Source organism: Platalea leucorodia (genome assembly GCF_965183815.1).
Source record: "Platalea leucorodia genome assembly, chromosome: 1".
Taxonomy (NCBI): domain Eukaryota; kingdom Metazoa; phylum Chordata; class Aves; order Pelecaniformes; family Threskiornithidae; genus Platalea; species Platalea leucorodia.
This window is the reverse complement of record NC_138823.1, coordinates 35442432-35462173: the sequence shown is the minus strand read 5'-3', so window position 1 is coordinate 35462173 and position 19742 is coordinate 35442432. Positions and strand designations below refer to the sequence as shown.

At 37.6% G+C, this 19742-nt stretch overlaps 1 protein-coding gene across 4 annotated transcripts in view; it reads right to left on the bottom strand.

Moving 5' to 3' along the window:
• Window positions 1-19742, bottom strand: part of STAU2 (staufen double-stranded RNA binding protein 2) — a 175353-nt gene that overhangs the window by 103633 nt on the left and 51978 nt on the right. For all 4 annotated transcript variants that reach the window (XM_082308942.1, XM_082308944.1, XM_082308945.1 and 1 more), the window contains exons 6-9: window positions 15237-15396; window positions 10008-10115; window positions 3861-4073; window positions 170-307 (exon numbers count right to left, since the gene is read on the bottom strand). In XM_082308942.1, coding sequence (XP_082165068.1) covers window positions 170-307; window positions 3861-4073; window positions 10008-10115; window positions 15237-15396 — 619 coding nt within the window. The remainder of the gene's footprint in view (window positions 1-169; window positions 308-3860; window positions 4074-10007; window positions 10116-15236; window positions 15397-19742) is intronic.

Here is a 19742-nt window from a genome sequence, read left to right as displayed (position 1 = left end):
AGAAAGTTTAAACTGGCTTTCTGATACTGCATTTCATAATCTTCTTGTATAACCGACCATAAAGCAAAGAGCTAAACACAGAGGGATCCACTTCATATTATGCCACCATTTTGCATGAGTTTGAACACAACAGCACAGGCATTATCTCTAACGTGACAGCAGATGATACCTGCATAACAAACTCTCGACGGCGAGGCATTCCTCTTTCTGAAAGAAGAACATACTCTGGCTCCTTCTCCTTTTTGGCCTGTTGGATCTGAGCCAGACGACTGATGGGATTCATTCCTTGACCATATTCTGGTCCAGTCTAAAACAGGTTTAAAAGAAAGAACCTTTATTTCAGCATATATCCATACAACTATTATGCTGCTTCAATAAATCATTTACGAGGGTTACCTCTTCTTTAATACTCCCTTTGAGAGAATAAGAAGTAAATCTCTTCCCATCTTCTGATCATGAGACAGAAGATAAGAATCCTCAAGCTCAAAACTGCTTCACATAATATGCATCTATTGTCTGCCACTGTTGCAGGCAGTGTACATACCTAGCATCTGTAAGCTGCGAATACCCTCATCTATATATGGAGGTCCTATGGGGATGGAGGAAAATTAGCAGATTCATCAATCAATTATATCTCATTGCCCTATTTCTATGACCCTTCCCCCTAACCCTTTAAAATAGATTGCTACAATGCTGGAACATGCAGTACGCTAAGAAGAGGTGGGATTTACATGGGGACAAAAAAGATTTGCCATATAACAAGGAAGCCGCCTCTCTCAGCCTTCCTTCCCAGCACTCCTGACTTCCATCCTACAATGTAACTGAAGGTGTGGAAGGTTTACTCTCTTTGCATGTCATAGGAATTCACCCTCAAAATACTTTTACGTAGTGAAGCCAGAGAGGAGTATCTCCAATAGCTAGAAGTGTTGCGAGTTGTGAGCCACCCACAAAGTATTTCAAATGCTTAACAGACAATAATCCTCACAATAACATATCGAAATATACAGTTGGTGGGGGAATTGATCTGATGGGGGAAAAACAAACGGATGGAGAGACAGGTCTGTCCAAGGTTACAGAGACAGGTGAAAACCTACAATCCTTACAAACTACCTAGTTCTGAAATCCTTTTAATATGTTATTACTCACATGGCAAACACTCTCTCAAAGCAAATAGCTATGAAAATAGTTGTTTGTAGATCTTAAGGAGAAGAAATTAAGACCCAAAAATATTTATCTGAAGTCATATTTAACTGATTTATATACCATAACACAAAGAATAAACTTGCAAATGTAAATGGCATTTGAATGTAGGATTGTTTTTATGTTATTAAGATATTCCCTTTTCATGAAGCCATCTGCAGGATAAGAAAAGATCAGCAGTCATGCTTGTCTGAGCTTCTCAAATAAGAACAAACAAGTGGTCCAGAACCCAAAGAGTTATCAGTAACTGAATGCAAAGACCAGAGAGGGATATTATATTAAGAAAGCTGTGCAGCAGATCCTTCATAGCGTAACTGCTGGAAGATGTAGGTGAAAGAATTAAGACAATGTCATGCACAAGGGCAGCTGTGTGGGCAAGGAGCCAGGCAGAGACAAAATGCAGAGCAGGCTAAATAAAGTGCAGGCCATAAGACCTAGACTCATAAATATATATACAAATAAAAAGAAGCTATTGTTGTAACTTTTTTTGATTCTCAAAACATGCGCAGGTTAAATTAAAAGAAACTGACACACTGAAAGTATTTCAGAAGTTTGGATATTCAAAAAATAAAAACTTTCTACATATCCAGGTTATTTTGGCTATTAACGTCTCTTTCTAACATGGCCAACTTTGGATAATTCCATTTAAGATTGTAATGTAAATGGTATATGGTAATACAAGAGATTTTTACATTATTATACCCTTAGCATCTTTCTTGAGAAAAACTTTCCAAAATGAGACAGCCAGAGCCAATAGCCTTTCTAGATCTTGCAGCTTTAAAGCTGCATTAATGCTGATGGTTTTCCATTCAATAATTTTTTATGATCATTTTTCCTATAAGTTTTTGAGAATTAGATCCCCAGAATTTCAGTAGGAGTCAGGTATCTAATTAATCCAGTTTTTTTTTTGAAAAATCACTCATTCTGTTTTGAAGGCAAATGAAAAGAGGAAGATGATGAAGTAAGTCCTTTGTACATTTTGCAATCCTAGTTTTGCACTCTCCAAAGTATTTGCTTATTTTAGATGGCTTTTCTGTTGGCTGCTCCTGCAGAACTCTGCACTCGGTGTACTGGGTATACAGATTTCTAATGGTCATATTTTTTGTAAAATAAGTACTAATTTACTTATTTTTACAGCCTATCAATGTAACACTCAATGAGGACTGAGTTCAAGCCATACTGGTATAACGCTGTCCAGCCTAACATAATGCAAGCCGTGGACATAATAGAAGTCAGAAAAATTGAAAATCTTTTTTTTTTTTAACTAACAAGAGGCAAATACAGAAAAAGAGATGAAATTTAGGTCCTAAAACTATATTCTGAAGCACAGGTTTTGGACATGTCTTTTCCTGCAATTCTAGTCTCAAGGTTCCTGATCTGCATAATATGGGACAAAAGTGACTCTCTAACACCAGAGAGAAAGTGCGCAACTCTCCACCATTATTTACACTGACCTAAAATGAGTATGAAAGGCTATTAATGTGTCCTTATGTACACCTAAATGACTGTCCAACATACCAGACAATAGAAAATCATGTACAAAGAGTTTAACTACTTTCTCACAAAAGAATACTTCCTAAAATAAAATGAAGTGTAGCAGATGTTGGCCACTTCGAAAGCCTCGTCTTCTGCACTGAACAGATGACAAGTTAATCTGATGAGCTGTTCAGTGCTGAGACTAGGTGGTGATGCTTCATAAATATATGGACGCTATGTGGCTGCTTTTGTTAGATCATTTGGAAGACTAATTACTTCAGATGAACCTTTGGTTTTGTATGAGTTTAGGATGAGTAGACAAACCAGGGCTAGTCATCGCAGACTGACTGAATTGTAGAAGTAGCAACAAATCTACTGCCACCAAGAATAAAAGCACCATTTAAGAAGCCTGAGCTCACAAGAATCCCAAGCCTCTAAAGGAAGCCTCATCAGTGCAGCGAGAAGCGTATTAATATCCTCTGAGACAGGGCGTGTTTAATGGTGGGATGGTTCAAAGTCCACCAGTCCTCCAAGTCTCCAGTCAATTTTCTATCTGTATTTGAGAGCTAAAGAGCATTATCAAACACAGGCACATGAAACAAAAAAAGTATTGTCCTTTGGCGCTTGACAAGTGACACACTAGGCTGAGATGCCAACATACTCTTGGCCTTCTTTCAAATCTTTCAAAAATCAAAACAAATTGAAGCTGAGGCCGCAAAACTCTCGAATCTAGCTCCACGAGGGGAGGAAGATGGACTGTGCACCATTTCCCCATATATCTACTATTTCATATATCTCTCCCCTTCTCCAAGCTGAGGAGGGGGGAAAAGACCAGGGAGAGAACCACCATATATGCTAGCAGGGCCTCTCAGAGGAGATGATGCTAAAAATTTACATGGCTGTACAGAGCTGCTTGAGGTTTTGATCCTCCATTAGAATTGAACCAAACCCCTGAAAACTTCAGTGATGTGAGCTTGGTTCTTAAGCCGAGGACCTTACAAGCCATTATGTTTGAGAATTTCACAGCGTTCTCAGAATTTAAAAAAGTACAGGCATATTAGCACAGGCAAACCAGTAACAGTATCAACAGAAAATGACAAATAAGCCTTTGCTGATTTAAAATCTGAGTAACTCCGTTACTTTCTGAGCAAACATTCTTAATTCTGTCAAAGGCGGACACGTACCTTCAATATTGTTTTTGGACGTTTTTTAAAGTAAAGTTTTGGTTTTTCAATCACAGGAAGAGGAGGAAGTTTCTTAAGTTCTTGTAGGACAGCCATTGCAGCACGTTTCTTTGAGAGTTTCTTACTGTTGCCTTCTCCTTCTGCAGTGAATTCTCCTACTGTAACTCGTGTAACAAAGCTCTTCATGTGAGGAGGTCCACTCTCTTTTATCACCTTTTAAGCAAAAGTAACATTGAGTCAAATCACCCTACAAGAATATAACTTAATGTTTGGATCTCTGCAATGTACTTACTACTAATGCAGTTTTCCTGCTAATTGAAAGCATCAGATGGGTTTTCATAAAATTTGGACAAGTATTAATGACAGTTCTGGGTTTGAGGACAGAAAATTAAGGCTAACTAGAAAAAGCAAACCTAACCATCATATTCAGTGTTTCACAGAAAATACAGTAGACCTATATTTTCAAAAAGATTTATACAATAACACAATACACAACAATAATGCATATTTAAACCAAGGCTGCTGTTTTTTTCCTTGCGAGGTGCTTCATGCACTAAAGAAATTCAATTCATGAAGGTCTACCAGGCTTTGGCTATTACTTTACATAAAACATATTCAAAGCTATATTTATATGGCATCGCTTCAACCCGTTCATAATTTTTTTCTATTATCATTAAAACATAGGATGTTCACATATGGTCCCAAACTCCAGTCTTAAAGGTCCATATTTTTATGCTGTCCTAGCTGCAGGCAGCATGCCTGCTCTCAACTCTTACCTTGCCAGAGTACACAACTCAGGGCGATACCCCATACATTTGAAAGGCTACCACAGTCTTGCCTCCACGACTCTCAGCTGTCCCTCCCAACAGTACCAAAAGGAATTATCAAAAGGGCCACCATAACTCACACAAAAGCCAATCAGTTCTGAAAAGTTTCATTTATTCATTCCCTTCCAAACATATTCAGGATGACAATGAGAAAACCCATTTGAAGTACCTCTCCACTATTAAAAGTTACAATAATATGGAAAAAAATAAAGTTCTGAATGCTGTACCTTCCTTTAGTTATTTTTCTGTCTTCATTTTTCCACACACACATCTCCTTGTAGGAGGCTATACTGTTGGGATGCATTCACCAACAACTCCCAGCACTGCAAGTGCTAAGATAGCCATCTCTTCCTGTATACACCGTTTACTGGTCTGGATAATGTCTATGAGGAATTAGAGACCTCATTTGGGAAAAGGTTCAGTTATTTTGTTTGATGGGCGGAAGCAGCTACCTAATTTAATCTTTGTTACATGTAATGTGTATAAGGAGACATTAGAGCATCTGACAGGCACCTCCTTGTATTATCTTCAAAATCAATACAAATACATATTTTTTCAGTAGGTGCAATTATATCAAACCATTTGTTGAAGAAGTATAACGCCTGAGTGCAAGGGAATTGAGGTAAAGGTGCTAGGGACTTCTTGGTGTAATAGCTATATTTTTAATGGGCTGAAACCTTCAACCTTAATATTATTACAACATGTTTTATATTAAAGTTCTTTTTATCAAGGTCATGTCCCTTGCATTATTTAGTTTTGCTGTTACACTGTAATGAGGTCTCCTTAGGCTTGTATTTCTTTTTTAAGCTCTCTTTTGTGGCAACTTCACCCAGCAAATACAATTATCACAGCATATATCAATAAAAAGACACAAAATGAAAATTAACAGACATCTTTGTCCGCATTTTCCCAGAATAAGACGACATCTGCGCCAGCTTGGGATTGTTCTGTTGTAGACCAGGAGTGTTCCCACTCTAAGATTCCAGGTAATAATTTCAGAAGCGTTTTCAAGATTGCCTCACTTGAAAGTTGCCCACTAGTGCTTCACCGGGTGAGAAGGCAGCAGTGCTTTCGAGGCATTGACCCACGCTGAGCCATGGGAAGCTGCACTGCCTGCACCACGGCTGGGATGAGCCCAGCACCAGGATCTCCGGCTCTCAGGCACAGTTGGGCTTCATATCAGTGCTGAACACCTTCATCGCACTGCAGTGTTTCCCACTCTGTTTTAAAGGTGTATCTTAATCTATCCCTGTACATTGCTATCCAAGTATTACAACACATTGGCTGTAAAACATGGCTAAATTAACCTTACTAAGGTCCTTAATTTTTATGTGGTCTTACTAATACCATTATATAGGTGTTTCTATTTACATGCAATATAATGTATTAATAAAATATACAAGAATGTCTATACTGACCAGATGAAAAAGGACAAAATAACTTGCTTAAGAAATATAATTGCTGAGTTCCTAAAATATGAGTTTTATATAAGTTTTCTCATATATATATAAATGCACACACACACACATATATATATATATGAAAAAGAATGTTAATACAAAACCAGATTATGTTTTCATATACATGAAAATATATTTCCTAATATAAAACTAATGTATTCCGGTGTGTTTTTTATCTTTTAAACTTTTAAGTATGTGACACAAGGTAAAGAATTGCCTGGAAAACATTCAAAACTGTTTCTTTGTTAGTGTGCAAATGAAAAAAAGTCTGTGTTGTCAATGGAATGAACCCCATAGGATTCACATGGGTTCCAAATCAAGCTAAACATCCAATTTTGGTAATTTAGCAAAAAAAATATTTACCTAACAACATTTTTGGTTAACCCTAGATTTTAGATCTTTTTACTCCACATGATTTCAAACAGTTGTGCTATAAGCCTAGGGCCAGAAAACACTAAAAAGAAATTCAGTCTTTGCTATCCAAGAACACTATATGCATTAGTACATTAAACTATTTCCTCAGTTGAAAGATACAACCCATGGACCAAATCATGGCTAATTTAAAGCTGAGAATTTGATTAACGATGACAGTTCAATACACTTTTCTTTTTCTGTTCCACTGATTTAAAGAATAACTCCAGCAAGAGAAAACACATGGGGCCAAAACACATCTAAGGTCAAGTTACATCTAGAGTGAATTTGGCTCAACTTAATGAATCATGCTGACAAATGAAAAACAGCAGTACGATTACAATGAAAGAGCAAAGCTGCTTCAATTATTAATGAGACTCCAGGTAGAAAATTCAAAAGATTATGACAAGATTAAATGGACATAAAAAATAATAGAGGAGACAAAAAGCAGGTCAAGAAAAACATGTCACCTACATCCACGATTATTTAGAAATGTTAAAACATCAATATATTTCCGTGTGCTTGTGTGGGCAGACATACCAGATTTTCCCAGTTAAAAAAAAAAAAAAAAAAAAAAAAAAGTCTGGATGTTTTATTAAAACTGGAGTGAGGAAGGGTGACCATCACGCAAAACCCAAGTGAGAGCTACTCAGTATGTCACCCATCCAATCTGAAAGCCTTAATCCCCAGGAGAGCAGGAGCTAGACGGGTGTGAAACTTCCCGCTGAGAACTTGCTCAGTCTCCCAGAGTCAGCAATCTGGTCTGTTCCTGGTTCAAAATACAGAATCTCTGCCTCACTGTGATAAGACTGGGACACAAGAAACTGCAACTCTTTTTCCCAGCAGAATGCTAGAAGGGGATGGAGGGGCAGAAAATTTGCCTGTTGTATTGAGAATATTATTGCATTTGCTACCATAAAGAAAGAACACTCCAATCCAGAGAAAAATGCTGAAAATAAAATGACAATCTGAAACACCTCAACATGTTCTAATACCTGAAGCTGTTGACCTCAGTTACATCTTCTAGGCTCACCCAACTCCTTACTGCCAAAAATGAAAGTCGGAAATAAAAAACATATATGTTTCAAGAGAACAAAAAAAAGTAAGATTTTAGCCTACTGCAAAGGAGGGAATAAGAAGCAAAATGACCATTTTACAGCTATTCTAACAATTCCTGCAGCAATTGGTTTTGTATCCCTCCTTAAAAATTGTTCCTTGAGAGTCCCACGAATACCTTAGAGGAGTTGCATTTTGACTTAAAAGTTGATGAATAAAGGCTAGTTAATGATGCACCAGTGAGAAGTATGGAGTAAAGCTTGTTCTTTGTTAGAACTGAATGCTTTTATTTTAGTTAATAATTTAATCGATAGTAATTCCTTATAACTCGTTCTGAAGTTCCTAGGCAATTAAAACTAGCCATATTACACAAAGCAGGATAGACAGAAGAAACCCACAGGATTCTGCACGCTCTCCGTATTTTCCACCCCTTGTGCAATTCCGAGGACATGTTTACATAGAACTTTACATATCTTTATCACCATTACTTAGTTGCATAACACAGCACTGTTGGAACATTGGCTAAAGCTTCGTCAGATGAAGACAAGGCAGATCATTTTATAGCTATTGCACAAAAAAAAAAAAAAAAAAAAAGCTAGAGAAAGCTTTGATGCCTGCCTGGAATAACACAAAATCATTTGTAAATAAAATCTTATTAGAAACATCAGATCCTGGGGATTACCCATAATTGCTTAGCAGTTTTATTGAAATATAAGCCAGTACTAAGTTCAATCAAAACTCTATTTAAGAATGTCACCTTTACTTAGATTTAAAGGCAGGAAATAACACAAAACCTGTCAGGAGAGCAAGAAACTGTCTTTTTTCAATGTTGTTAACATTCTTTGGCAAGTGACACATTACACTTTTCCTGTACTAAGTATCTCTGCTTCCATTCTCTCCTTACTAAATGCTCTCCCTTAAATAAGCTGAAACACAGGAATGAAATTAAGAAGACATTCAAAGCACTATCCCTCTTTTCTTTCCAACCTCCAAGCTATTCTGTGACCCATGACCATTCATGTCCTTGTATTTTAGTGTATCGATTTGTATGGAACTATTCCAAATACTTTTAAATACTTAAGGTAGAAAATGACATGTGAAAACTGAAACATTAATAATGAGCTTCCTTTTTGAAACACAGGCATGTGTTTCCATTATGTCTGGTCTTATATAAGAGTTATGTTCTTTCCATGTAGTTGCAAATTGATATGCCAATACCCCCAGACACCCCAGTTTTATCCTCAAGATTTTACATTCTCTTAACTTTCTAATTAGTCCATATTACATAGACCATATAGATGAAGCACATACATGTTTGTTATACTGAGGGATTCCTTAGTCAAAGACAATATTCTTTGTCTTTGGCTCTCTTACCTACCTTCTGAGAGATTGCTCAGATTTCTAAGAACATCCAAATAGCTCATTTAACATTGGCCAATTCATGGATATGGGCCAAACACGTGAGTAAACTGCATACAGCACACTCTAAGGCATGCCACAGCATAATTTATTTTTTTGGCATGTAAATATGTGCCTATGCTTCAAAAGGAAAAAGCACTGGAGAAAATGGCCATCACCAGTATAGGCACTACCCACATCCTTCATATATACTCAGTTTAAATGTAAAACAAAAAGCAAAAAAATAAAACTTTAAAGACCTACTTACATTAGCATTTTCTGCATTTAAAAAAAAAAAAAAAGAAAAAAAAAAAAAGCCAGCTTGAAAGTCTGGTGGTTCCTACCACAACAATGTTAGATTTTTACAACCAGTTTGTGTAAGAACTTTCTCATCGGAAAAATTTTCCTGTTACTATCACTCATTCTCCTGTAGTTAGTTCATTGATAGCATTGGAGCTATTCCAAATATTCTTTATTACTTAAGGTAAACAAAGGTGTCAGAAGCAGGTTCATAGATAATATCATATGAAATGAGAAAAAAAAAATCATGAAAGCTTAAGTAGAGATAGGTAAGGAGTCAAACAGCGTGGAAGATACTCATGACTTTCTGAAAACAGCACATCAGATTTTGTAGTTCATGAATGCCTGCAGTTAAAGCAAAGAATCTGGCTGACTGTTTCGAAGTTTATTGCAAATCAGATGGAGTGTGGCTGCTGATTCTAATCCCATAGCGCTATACAGAAGATGCTTGAACTGTCTTTCCGCCATCCACTTGTTTGCAAACAAATATTAGGTCTCTCATACTTCTGAAAGAGCATCTAGTTTAATAGCAAAAATTCAGTGTCTTAGACTCTGATACACTACCAATTTTTTTTGTTTATAATTTGCATGAATTTAAATGTCATATTCATAATGTATTAATATTAGTAACTGTGTTGAGTTTTAGTGGCACTTTTTTTTAATACTTTCTTAGCAAACAGATAGGTAACACATACCTCAAAACTGACAGGTATATTGCGCTTCAAAGCAATTTCAAACACTACACTGATCTCAGACTTGTTTGCATCTTTATCTTCTTCTGATTCTTTTCCTGTTTCTCCATTCTGAAAATGAAGAATACATAATCATATTACAATTTTTAGAAGATGAAAAAATATAATATGCTTCTCCCCCGATTTCTCAAAGACTTTTTTCTCCTGTCATGCTGTAAATCAGTGTTTGTACATCCATCTCAGCACCCCATTATCAGACACCCGCTGACCATGAAGCCATATATAATGCATTTATGCTTCATATTAAAGGAACACATATACATTAATTTATAAATTAATGATAGATGGCAAAATAACTTCTATGGATTTTAGACTTATTAATGACATGGATAATAATCATCTGAATACACACTTCTTGTATCGAACATGAGGATCAAACAGATCCTTTGAGCTGTTTCTCAGTCTCTCTGTGGGTACCCCTTCCAAGCAAGGAAGAAGAAGAACTTCTTGAAAAAGTACAGAAGACTGTACTTTTCTCAGAAGAAATTCAGTGAATCACCCCCACACTTTGACTGGGTCACCAGGTTACAGGTGTCCTCAGCAGGTCCAGCTGGTTAATGGCCCCTCCATCGACTTCCCTCTGGGAGTTATGACCAGTGTGAAAAGGTAGTGACAGAGAACAGCTTGCTCAACACAGAACATTATTTATTTATCCATAGGAACATAACAAACAGAGAGGCTAAGAGATAAAACAACAAAAGGCACATGCAAACATTATCCTGCCTAAAATTCAGCTTTGCTTTGCACTTTAGGTAAGTCTTATTTTTCTCAGACAACCACCAGCATGGGGATCAGTCAAAGAGTTACTGCCTTCCACAACCGCTACCTTTTGGTGTTTGTCCCCCAGGCCACATCTTCCTTAGTTCTCAGAGGTTTCACTTTCAGCTACTTTCAAACTGCAAAGCCCTGAATGTTTCAAACTGGGATCTCTCAACAGCTATGTAACCTTGGCCAGGCTCCTAATTTTTTATTAGTGGAGGTAAACATCAAAGAAACTTGGGCTGAATTAGGTGGATTCCCACAGAGCTCCCATCTTACATAACAAAGTCTGATCTAAATCTTCAGCCACCAGCATAGCTAAAAAATCCAGATACCAAAGTTATAAAATAACATTAAAAAAGCATTACGTTCTTCACATTAACAATGACATTTATCAATCTTTTCTCTACCATTTGTTAATTCTTAATATATTAATCTTTGAGATAACACAGAAACAAAAATGCAGCAGTCAGCTACAGCACACAAATGTGAAGCACTTTTTGTCTCATTAAATGGTTGCAAAATTTTGAGTCTGAAGAAGCAATTTACATCCCTGACATTGATCTAGAGCTAAATACAAAACAAAAATTTATGAAGTTTATAGAATCTCCTGAAAATAAAGGGTGCAGTGCAAAGCAGTAATAAGGGTAGTTAGAATGAAATTATGTAGGAACTCTAGCTCATGTCATATAATGAAAAGTACGACTGAAATCAAGAATGTAGGTCATTATTTATAGGACAGTCAAAGCATTGATTCAGTGAAGGACTTCGGTTCACTGAGAAAGATCAACTGAACAGAGTTAAAAGGACAATATTTAAAAGTAGATTATATTTTGAATATAATATATAGATATAAAGAATATAAAAATAAAGAGTGGGGTACGACTATTCTGTAAAAACCTTAGTGAGAATCTTACTCAGTATTGTATTCAATTAAGTTTGTGTTTTATAAAGGACACTGATAATCTGAAAAGCTGACAAAAAAATCCACAAGGATGAACTACTGATTAGAAATAACAACTTTACACTGAGACACTATGGAAACAATCAGTCCTATAAAAAGATTCACAATTACTTAAGCATAATCTGTAAATGTATATGGGGGAGAGATTTTTGACATGTGCTTGTTACATTTAGCAAAGATAAGAAAATACCAATTAGACAGAAAATGAAGCTAAGCGAATTTAGAAGAAATACCTTGCAATTATCTTTTAAATGGGGAATAATCAATCACTGGCATAATTTACATAAAATAATACAAAGCTCACTGGACTGTCACTAAGCCTTTAAGTTAAGAATTTTTAGGTTTTCTAGCTATACTCTAGCTTAACCAGATATGTAGTCTAATGTAGAAATTACTGTTTAAAATTTCATTATTAATACAAACACATTGGTCCAGAAAATCCCTGATTGTCCCTTGTGCCCTTACAATTTCAATCCTTGCATATTTTCCACCACACACAGTAGAGAGCCTAACCATGAGTGGAGACTAGGGAGGATCATAGACTTTAAGGCTTAGACCTTAGTACGGAGCAATAAAGTTTCAAGCCTTAGTCATATGACTTCCCTAAGGAAGACAAAATATGTTCAGGAGTGTCTCAAGTACTTTGGATTTAAATTTGATCCTCATTCCACAACTGACACTTTAATTGTAAGGCCTTTCTTAGCCTCACATCTATGAGACAGCAGAGGTGCTTTGGCAGACACACAATAGCTCTTTTATGAAACCGGGTTTACATGCACCTGCAACCCTGCCCTGTTTGCTGATTGCTTCTTGTTTCTGGTCACCTTATGCTCTTCTACACATTTGTGCAATGAAGTATTAAGATGGCAATATTCCTCTTCAATGGTTTAATTTGGATAAAAAAAATGTATCCTTAACTAAGTTTAAAAAAAAAGGGAAAAAAAGGTTCTCTTGAATGAAAGAAGAATATACAGAAGCCTGCATTAAGCAAACACGGTCATGAAGGCCAAAAGGTAAAGGCATGTATTTACTGCACTATATTCCATGGATCTCATTCCAGTGAATTTCACTGAGTCACTAATGGGATGCAGGGCTATATCGGTACCAGCACCTCTGTCCTCACTCCCCTCCTTGCTCTCATTGGAAGCACAGTGGCAGTGACTGGGGGAGAAAGAAGCTCAATCAGTCATGTAATTGAGGCCAGCCAGACTCTAATGCGTACTGGCTCCGATGCACGCATGACATCTGAGGAATGGTGAATCAATCGTCTTCCATGGTGGACCCAAGCAGGTCAGTTCTGCTGAAGAAAGCAGAGTTTTACTGAGCTGGACCATGTCCTATGGTAAGGACACATCCCACCACTGCATAGCAGCCCTGCGTTCACTTCACATGACCAGCAGCAGGGAGGAGCCTGAACCTTGGCACCATGAAGCCCTTAAATTCTACTTCAACCAACCTCCAGTTCTCTGGAGAGCTAGACTTAGCTCCACACGATGCAGCTCTTTGTACTCCATCATGGCTTAGGCATAGTGTCACCTCCAGCCTTCTCCAGCCACCCACAACTCTAACCCATGAAGTGACAGAGATGTGTCTTCATGACTAGCCCGCAACCAGCTCCCTTTACGCTCAGCATGACCAAGCCACAGAGATTTTCCTGACTGAGGACTCGATGCAGTCTCCTGTTCACAGACACCTGCTCTTGAGATCCTACAGTATCCCAAGTGGTCTTCAACTGTTGCACCAGAAACTCACAGTGCTCCCACAGGTCTTCTGAGTACTATATGAATGTCTCAGCTAATCTACAGTATCGTCTCCTGAGAAGTCTTCCCTATTATTCTCATAGCTAACTGTGGATTTGATTCAGTTTACATATATAACTTATGGTCGTGAAGAGAAGAATGAAGTTACTTCATTAGCTCATGAGAAAGACAACACTACAGCATGCTACAAGAATTTAGGAAACTCAATTTGCCATGACTACATCTTCTAAAAGCCTGCACATCCTAACAGACGCTGATGTAAATACACGCTAAATAGAGCCAATTAAGCAAGAATGTTAATTAAAGATTTTATTACTTTTGGTAGGTAAATTACATATGTACATGGGCTATGAAAACTCGGTATATAAACCAGGTACATATCCATGTTACATATATATGATTTACTTCCATCTACTACTTATTATCCTATGCACTTAGTGGTTTAATCTCCATTCTGGTTAATGGATATCTTGAATTCAAAGATTCTTTTGATAAAATATAATATTAAACATATGATTTTCAAAAACTAAGAATATGCTGAGCTAAAAATAATATAATATTTCAATAATATGAAATTCCCACTCAGGTTTGTGCTAAGGATTCATTATCAACCAATACATTTGCCTGGAAACCAAAGGAGAAAGGAAGGGAATTAACAATGAGAAAGGAAACAGGGATTCTTCCTAAGACTTTATCTATTCTTTTTTAATAGTTTTCCTGTTTAAAAAACAAATCAATATTAATTATAGTAAGTGATTTTGAAGAGAATTTCCTGATCCAGAAAAATAATATAGCAAAACAAAAGGGTGAGTAAAACTCTCTTTGAATCAAAAGAAGGACATAGACACAGGGTGAGGCAGAAAGAACAAAGATTTTTTTTAATACAGAAAATTATTTCCATTCTTAAAAAGCAGCTCAAAACTACCACACAAGACACTGAAGGTACTATTAGTAAGGTTTTGTACTGTGCACAGGGGTTCAACAGGCATCATCAGAAAAAAATGTACAAAATAAAAAGATCATCTCCTTACTCATTTATTTTGGTTTATTTGACAGGGCAATTTTATTATATTTGTCCTTTCAATTTGCAAAGATTATTCTGAGAATAATTTTTCTGTTAAATATTTTTTAAAATACAACACAATGTTTTCATTTTCAAGTAGCAATATACACCACTTACAAACACAGCAGTGACAAAACTAGCTGTTTAAAAAGGTACTAAGTGGCTAAAAGCCTAAAATCATCAGATAGGTGATCAGTAGCCGTCAGTGAGCTCCGTCAGGTTCTTAGGTACACCGAGGACAAGTCATTTCAACTGTAAAGATCACATTCATGGCACAACACACATTCAAGATTAATAATTCATTCTCCATGAAGCTACTGATTAAATGGACATTTTGTCCACTTTTGGTATAACCTCAAATATTTTTTTTTTTTTTTAATTTTTTACTTCATCACTGTTGACAATCCCATCTTTAAAATGCCTACTTTTTTTTTTGTTATTTAAGTCTAGTTTCACATCAGGTTTGCTATTATAAAGAAATAAGACTAACAATTTGTATTGCTTCTCTAATTACTGAGGCTAATATGCAAAAAATACTAAAAATTAAATATTGAAAAAACAGAAATTAAATTGTTTGATTTGGTATCTTAACGTGAAGGTTAGGAACAGCTTTCTGAAACACAAACCTGAGGTAATTTTTCTGGAATAGGTTCATTCTGGAGAGCTTGAAGGGCCTTCATTGCAGCATTATGTCTAGCAGCTTGACGAGTCTTTCCTTCACCAAAAAACTCACTGTTGCCAACAGTTAACTGGACATAGAAAATTTTAGGCACTGGGCAGTGATACCTGGAAAGAAGTCATGAAAAGAAAACAGCAATATAAGTTACGAATTTTAACCATCAATTTTATGTAATATAGAACAGTAGTTAGGGATACAACATTATCTTTTCTCACAGAGCAAGAACTAATGCTCAAACACATGATCATTCCTCAGCAAGACCGTCAGTAACTCTGATGGCAGCTCCTACGTGCAAACCAGCTCTTCAATGAGGTCTACTATATTTCAGCCCAACAGCCCAGCTCTGCTCCTTTCTTGGGTTGAGTCTTGAGATTAAACCTAAGGAGAACTGAAAGCTCCAGTGGAAGCCATGCCTGGGAGACAACTCCTGTCCCACAGGGAAGTGGCATGGAGGAAGAAGGATTGTGAGGTCTCTCAACTGAAATGTGTCGGCATAGCTCAGCTCCTAGGGACAACAAAAAGCCAGACAGCAGAGAGTGAGGGACCTGGACAATGTACTTCTAGCCCCTTTTTAAAGGTCAAGTATTGAAATTATTGTAGAGGATAAGAAGGAGTTCTCTTCCAAAGCGTGACAGAAGGTAGGGAGAAACTCTCCTCCAACACTGCAATAGCCAAAAATTTTCTGGGCACTGAAAGAAAAGCAGCAATCACCACCACATTGTTTTCCTTTTTTTTTCTTCTTACAGAAAAATTTCCAAATATAATAGCAGGGTTTGTTCTTCTAAATATGTCTGAAAGGCACCAAAAGAAAGATAAAGCAAAAAATGGAACATTTTCCTATGAACTGGCACAGCTATTATTCCTCAAAGAATATCTTTATTCATATCATCAACTCCACATCTTTATTTTCAGTAATAAAAATAGCTAACCCAACCCATACTCCCTACCTTGAAACCTGTCTCTCACTAGCAGCGAATGAAGAAAGAGACGTAATGCCATTCTTGGGTTTGGGTGGTCCTGTCACAGCACTGTGACAACTAAACATAAGAGCTTGTCCACATCGGCAATTTCTACAGAAAAGAAGTATTTCCCCCCCAGACTCAGAAAAAGCAATTCAGCACAGACAATTAGTTCTGGTCACTGTTAAAATTATAATCTTTTAAGAGAACTTTTCCAAAAAGTCCTCTAATTATATTCTACGTAGGTGAGGGACTTTGCTTCATACTCTTTGCTCTCTGGTCTAGTCTGCCTGTCCTCCTTCCTCAAACAAAGGCTTTTCAACACACTGGAGATTTAGTCCTTGGAAAAATATATACCTATCAGAAACGGTTTCTCATTTATGACAAATAACTTGTACATATTTTACAGCAATGTAAAAAAGCCCACGATTCCAAAAGCGTGGCCAAAAGCTAGGTCCGTCACAACAAAACGAGAATCACTCAAAAGCACAGCATTTTCCTTCTTCCTCTTAGAGGACCCTGATTAAAGCATGCTCTCTTTACTTTCATCTGTTGACATGGATGGTGATTTTTTTTGTATGAAGACTTTCTGACTTTTCATTAATAACTGCAACAGATTTGTTTCAACTATAAAACAAAATAAGAAGTTTTTCAGATAGCAGCACACTTCAAACCCAAACAAGTGTGAATAAGCATTCCAGTCTCAGTGTCCCTGAACTTTGTGCCTAATTCTAAAAATACATTTATATGGAAAAAGCAAAACCATAATACTGGCTCCAACAAGCCTCTGGCTATAGGGCCTTGGAGGGGTGAGCTAAGTTGCCTTTACGACATGCAAAAAGTGGGTATTTACTTTGCTTTCCTGTTTACAGTTTAACACAGTTATAGGGAATTATTAAGGCCTGGAAATGCATTTGCTTATGTAGCTTTTTCATAAAATTATAGAATAACTCAGGTTGGAAAGGCTCCTGGAGGTTATCTGGTCCAACGCAGTGCCCAAAGCAGGGTCAAGCTCTGAAGTTACACTGTCTTGTTCAAGCATTGCCCAGGGTATTGTCGGTATCTCCAAGGATGAAGATTCTGCAACATCTCTTGGCAACCCATTACAGTGTTTTGACCACTCTTTCTGGAAGAACATTACAAAGCTCCTACATGCATAATGAAACTCAAACACCATGGTGCCATTCATTAACAAGCAGCTGTTAAACCAAAAAACCAGATAGTTCAAGAACGTTAATTTCTGTCCCACCCCACTGTGTCCTTCCATTGCTTCCGACATACAGCATTCACCTTCTGCCTCCTTCTGCTCCTAAAAGGTACAAACACAATACCAAGACACTATCGATGTGACAAAATCTACAATAAAAAAGTGCAGTGGCTTCAGACTGAGATTTGCCTCAAAAAGAATGGTAGTTTTTCAAGTGAAAGGGAGAATTTCACCCTTTCCCTTCACTTAATGAGTTTACATTAAATGCTTCCTATATCAACATTTTCCTTAGATTTATTAGTTTTATTTGGTTTGCAATATTGGTTTAGGGAATATTAAAAATAAATTTAGGGAATATGCGGCAATAGATGTAAATAATACCTTGAAAAAATGTAAATCTAAGGAACAAGAACAGGCCTTTGACACCAAACATAGGTCAAACTATATTTCCGAAGTGAAAAATATTACACTTATTTAAAATCAAGGGAAAAATAATTAAAAGCTTCATCAGTATAGTCACCATCAACTCCACTTCTTCTACAGCTGGCTTAGAGCTGTCTGTCCCTGACTCCTCTACACTGCAAATGAGATTCCTCTGAAAGTCTTTCCTTAGTTTACCACAGAAATACAGAATAGTCGAGGTGGGAAGTGACATCTAGAGATCCCCTAGTCCAACCCCCCTGCTCAAAGGAGGTCAGTTACAGCAGACTGCTCAGGGCCCCTTCCCGTTGGGTTTTGAGTATCTCCAAGGGTGATTGATTCAACAACCTGTCTGGCAATCTGCTCTGGTGTTTGACCACCTGCATAGTAAAAAAGTATTTTCTTTTCTTGTGATTAAATGGAATTCCTTGTATTTCAGTTTGTGCCTCTTTTTCACTGGATACCACTAAAAAGAGCCTGGCTCCACCTTCCTTACCCATCCTCTTCACGTATACACATTGACAAGATCCCCCGGAGCCTTCTCTTCTCCTGGCTAACCAGTCCCAGCTCTCTCACTCTCTCCTCAGATGAGAGATGCTCCAGTCCCTTAATCACCTTAGTGGTCCTTCACTGAATTTGCGCTGGTATGTCCGTGTCTCTGTTGTACCGCGGAGCCCAAAACTGGACCCAGCACTCCAGATGTAGCCCCTCACCAGGGCTGAGTAGAGGGGAAGGATGACCTCCCTCAACCTACTGAAAACACTCTTCTAAATGCAGCCCAGGATGCTGTTGGCTGCCTTTGTTGCAAGGACTCATTACTAGCTCATGTTTAACTTGGTGTCCACCAGGACCTCCACGTCCTTTTCCGCAAGGCTGCTTTCCAGTCAGTTGGCCTCCACTGTGTAGTGATGTATGGGGTTAATCCTGCTAAGGTACAGGGATTTGCATTTCCCTTTGCTGAACTTCAGAAGTTACTCTCTGCCCACTTCTTCTGCCTGTCGAGGTCCCTCTGGATGGCAGAGGAACCCTCTGGTGCATCAGCCACTCATCCCAGGTTTGCATCATCTTCAAACTTGCTGAGGGTACACTCTGCCACATCATCCAGATCGTTAATGAAGATATTAAAGAGTACTGGTCCCAGTATTGACCACTGGTGTACACCACTAGTGACTGTCCTCCAGCTACACTTTGTGCCACTGATCACAACACTTTGAGCCTGGCAGTTCAGCCAGTTTTCAAACTGCCTCACTGTCCATTTATCTAGGCCATACTTCACGAATTTGTCAATGAGGACATTATAAGAGACAGTGTAAGAAGCCTTGATAAAGTCAAGATAAACAACATCCACTCCTCTCATCCACCAAGTTAGTTATCTCACTATACAAGGCTATCAGATTGGTCAGGCACAATCTTACCTTCTTAAATCCATGCTGACTACTTACAGTCACCTATCATTCTTAATACGTTCAGAAACTGTTTTCAAGATCATTTTCCTCATCATCTTCTCAGGGATTGAAGTGAGGCTGACTGACTTACTATTTTCCCAGATCCTTCTTCTTGCCCTTCATGAAAATAAGAGTGAAATTTGCTTTCTTCCAGTCCTCAGAAACCTCCCCAATCACAGCAGTCTTTCAAAGATGATCCAGAGTGTCATCACTATGACATCATTCAGCTCCCTCAGCACTCATGGGTGCATCCCATGGACCTGTCCTGTCTGTTTAAATGTTCCCCAACCTGATCCTCCTGCATCAAGGGTATGTCTTACCTGCTCCAGACTTTCCCATTGATCTCAGAGACCTGGGACTCCTGAAGACCAGTCTTGTCAGTAAAGACTGAGATGAAGGTATTTTGAGTACCTCCATCTTTT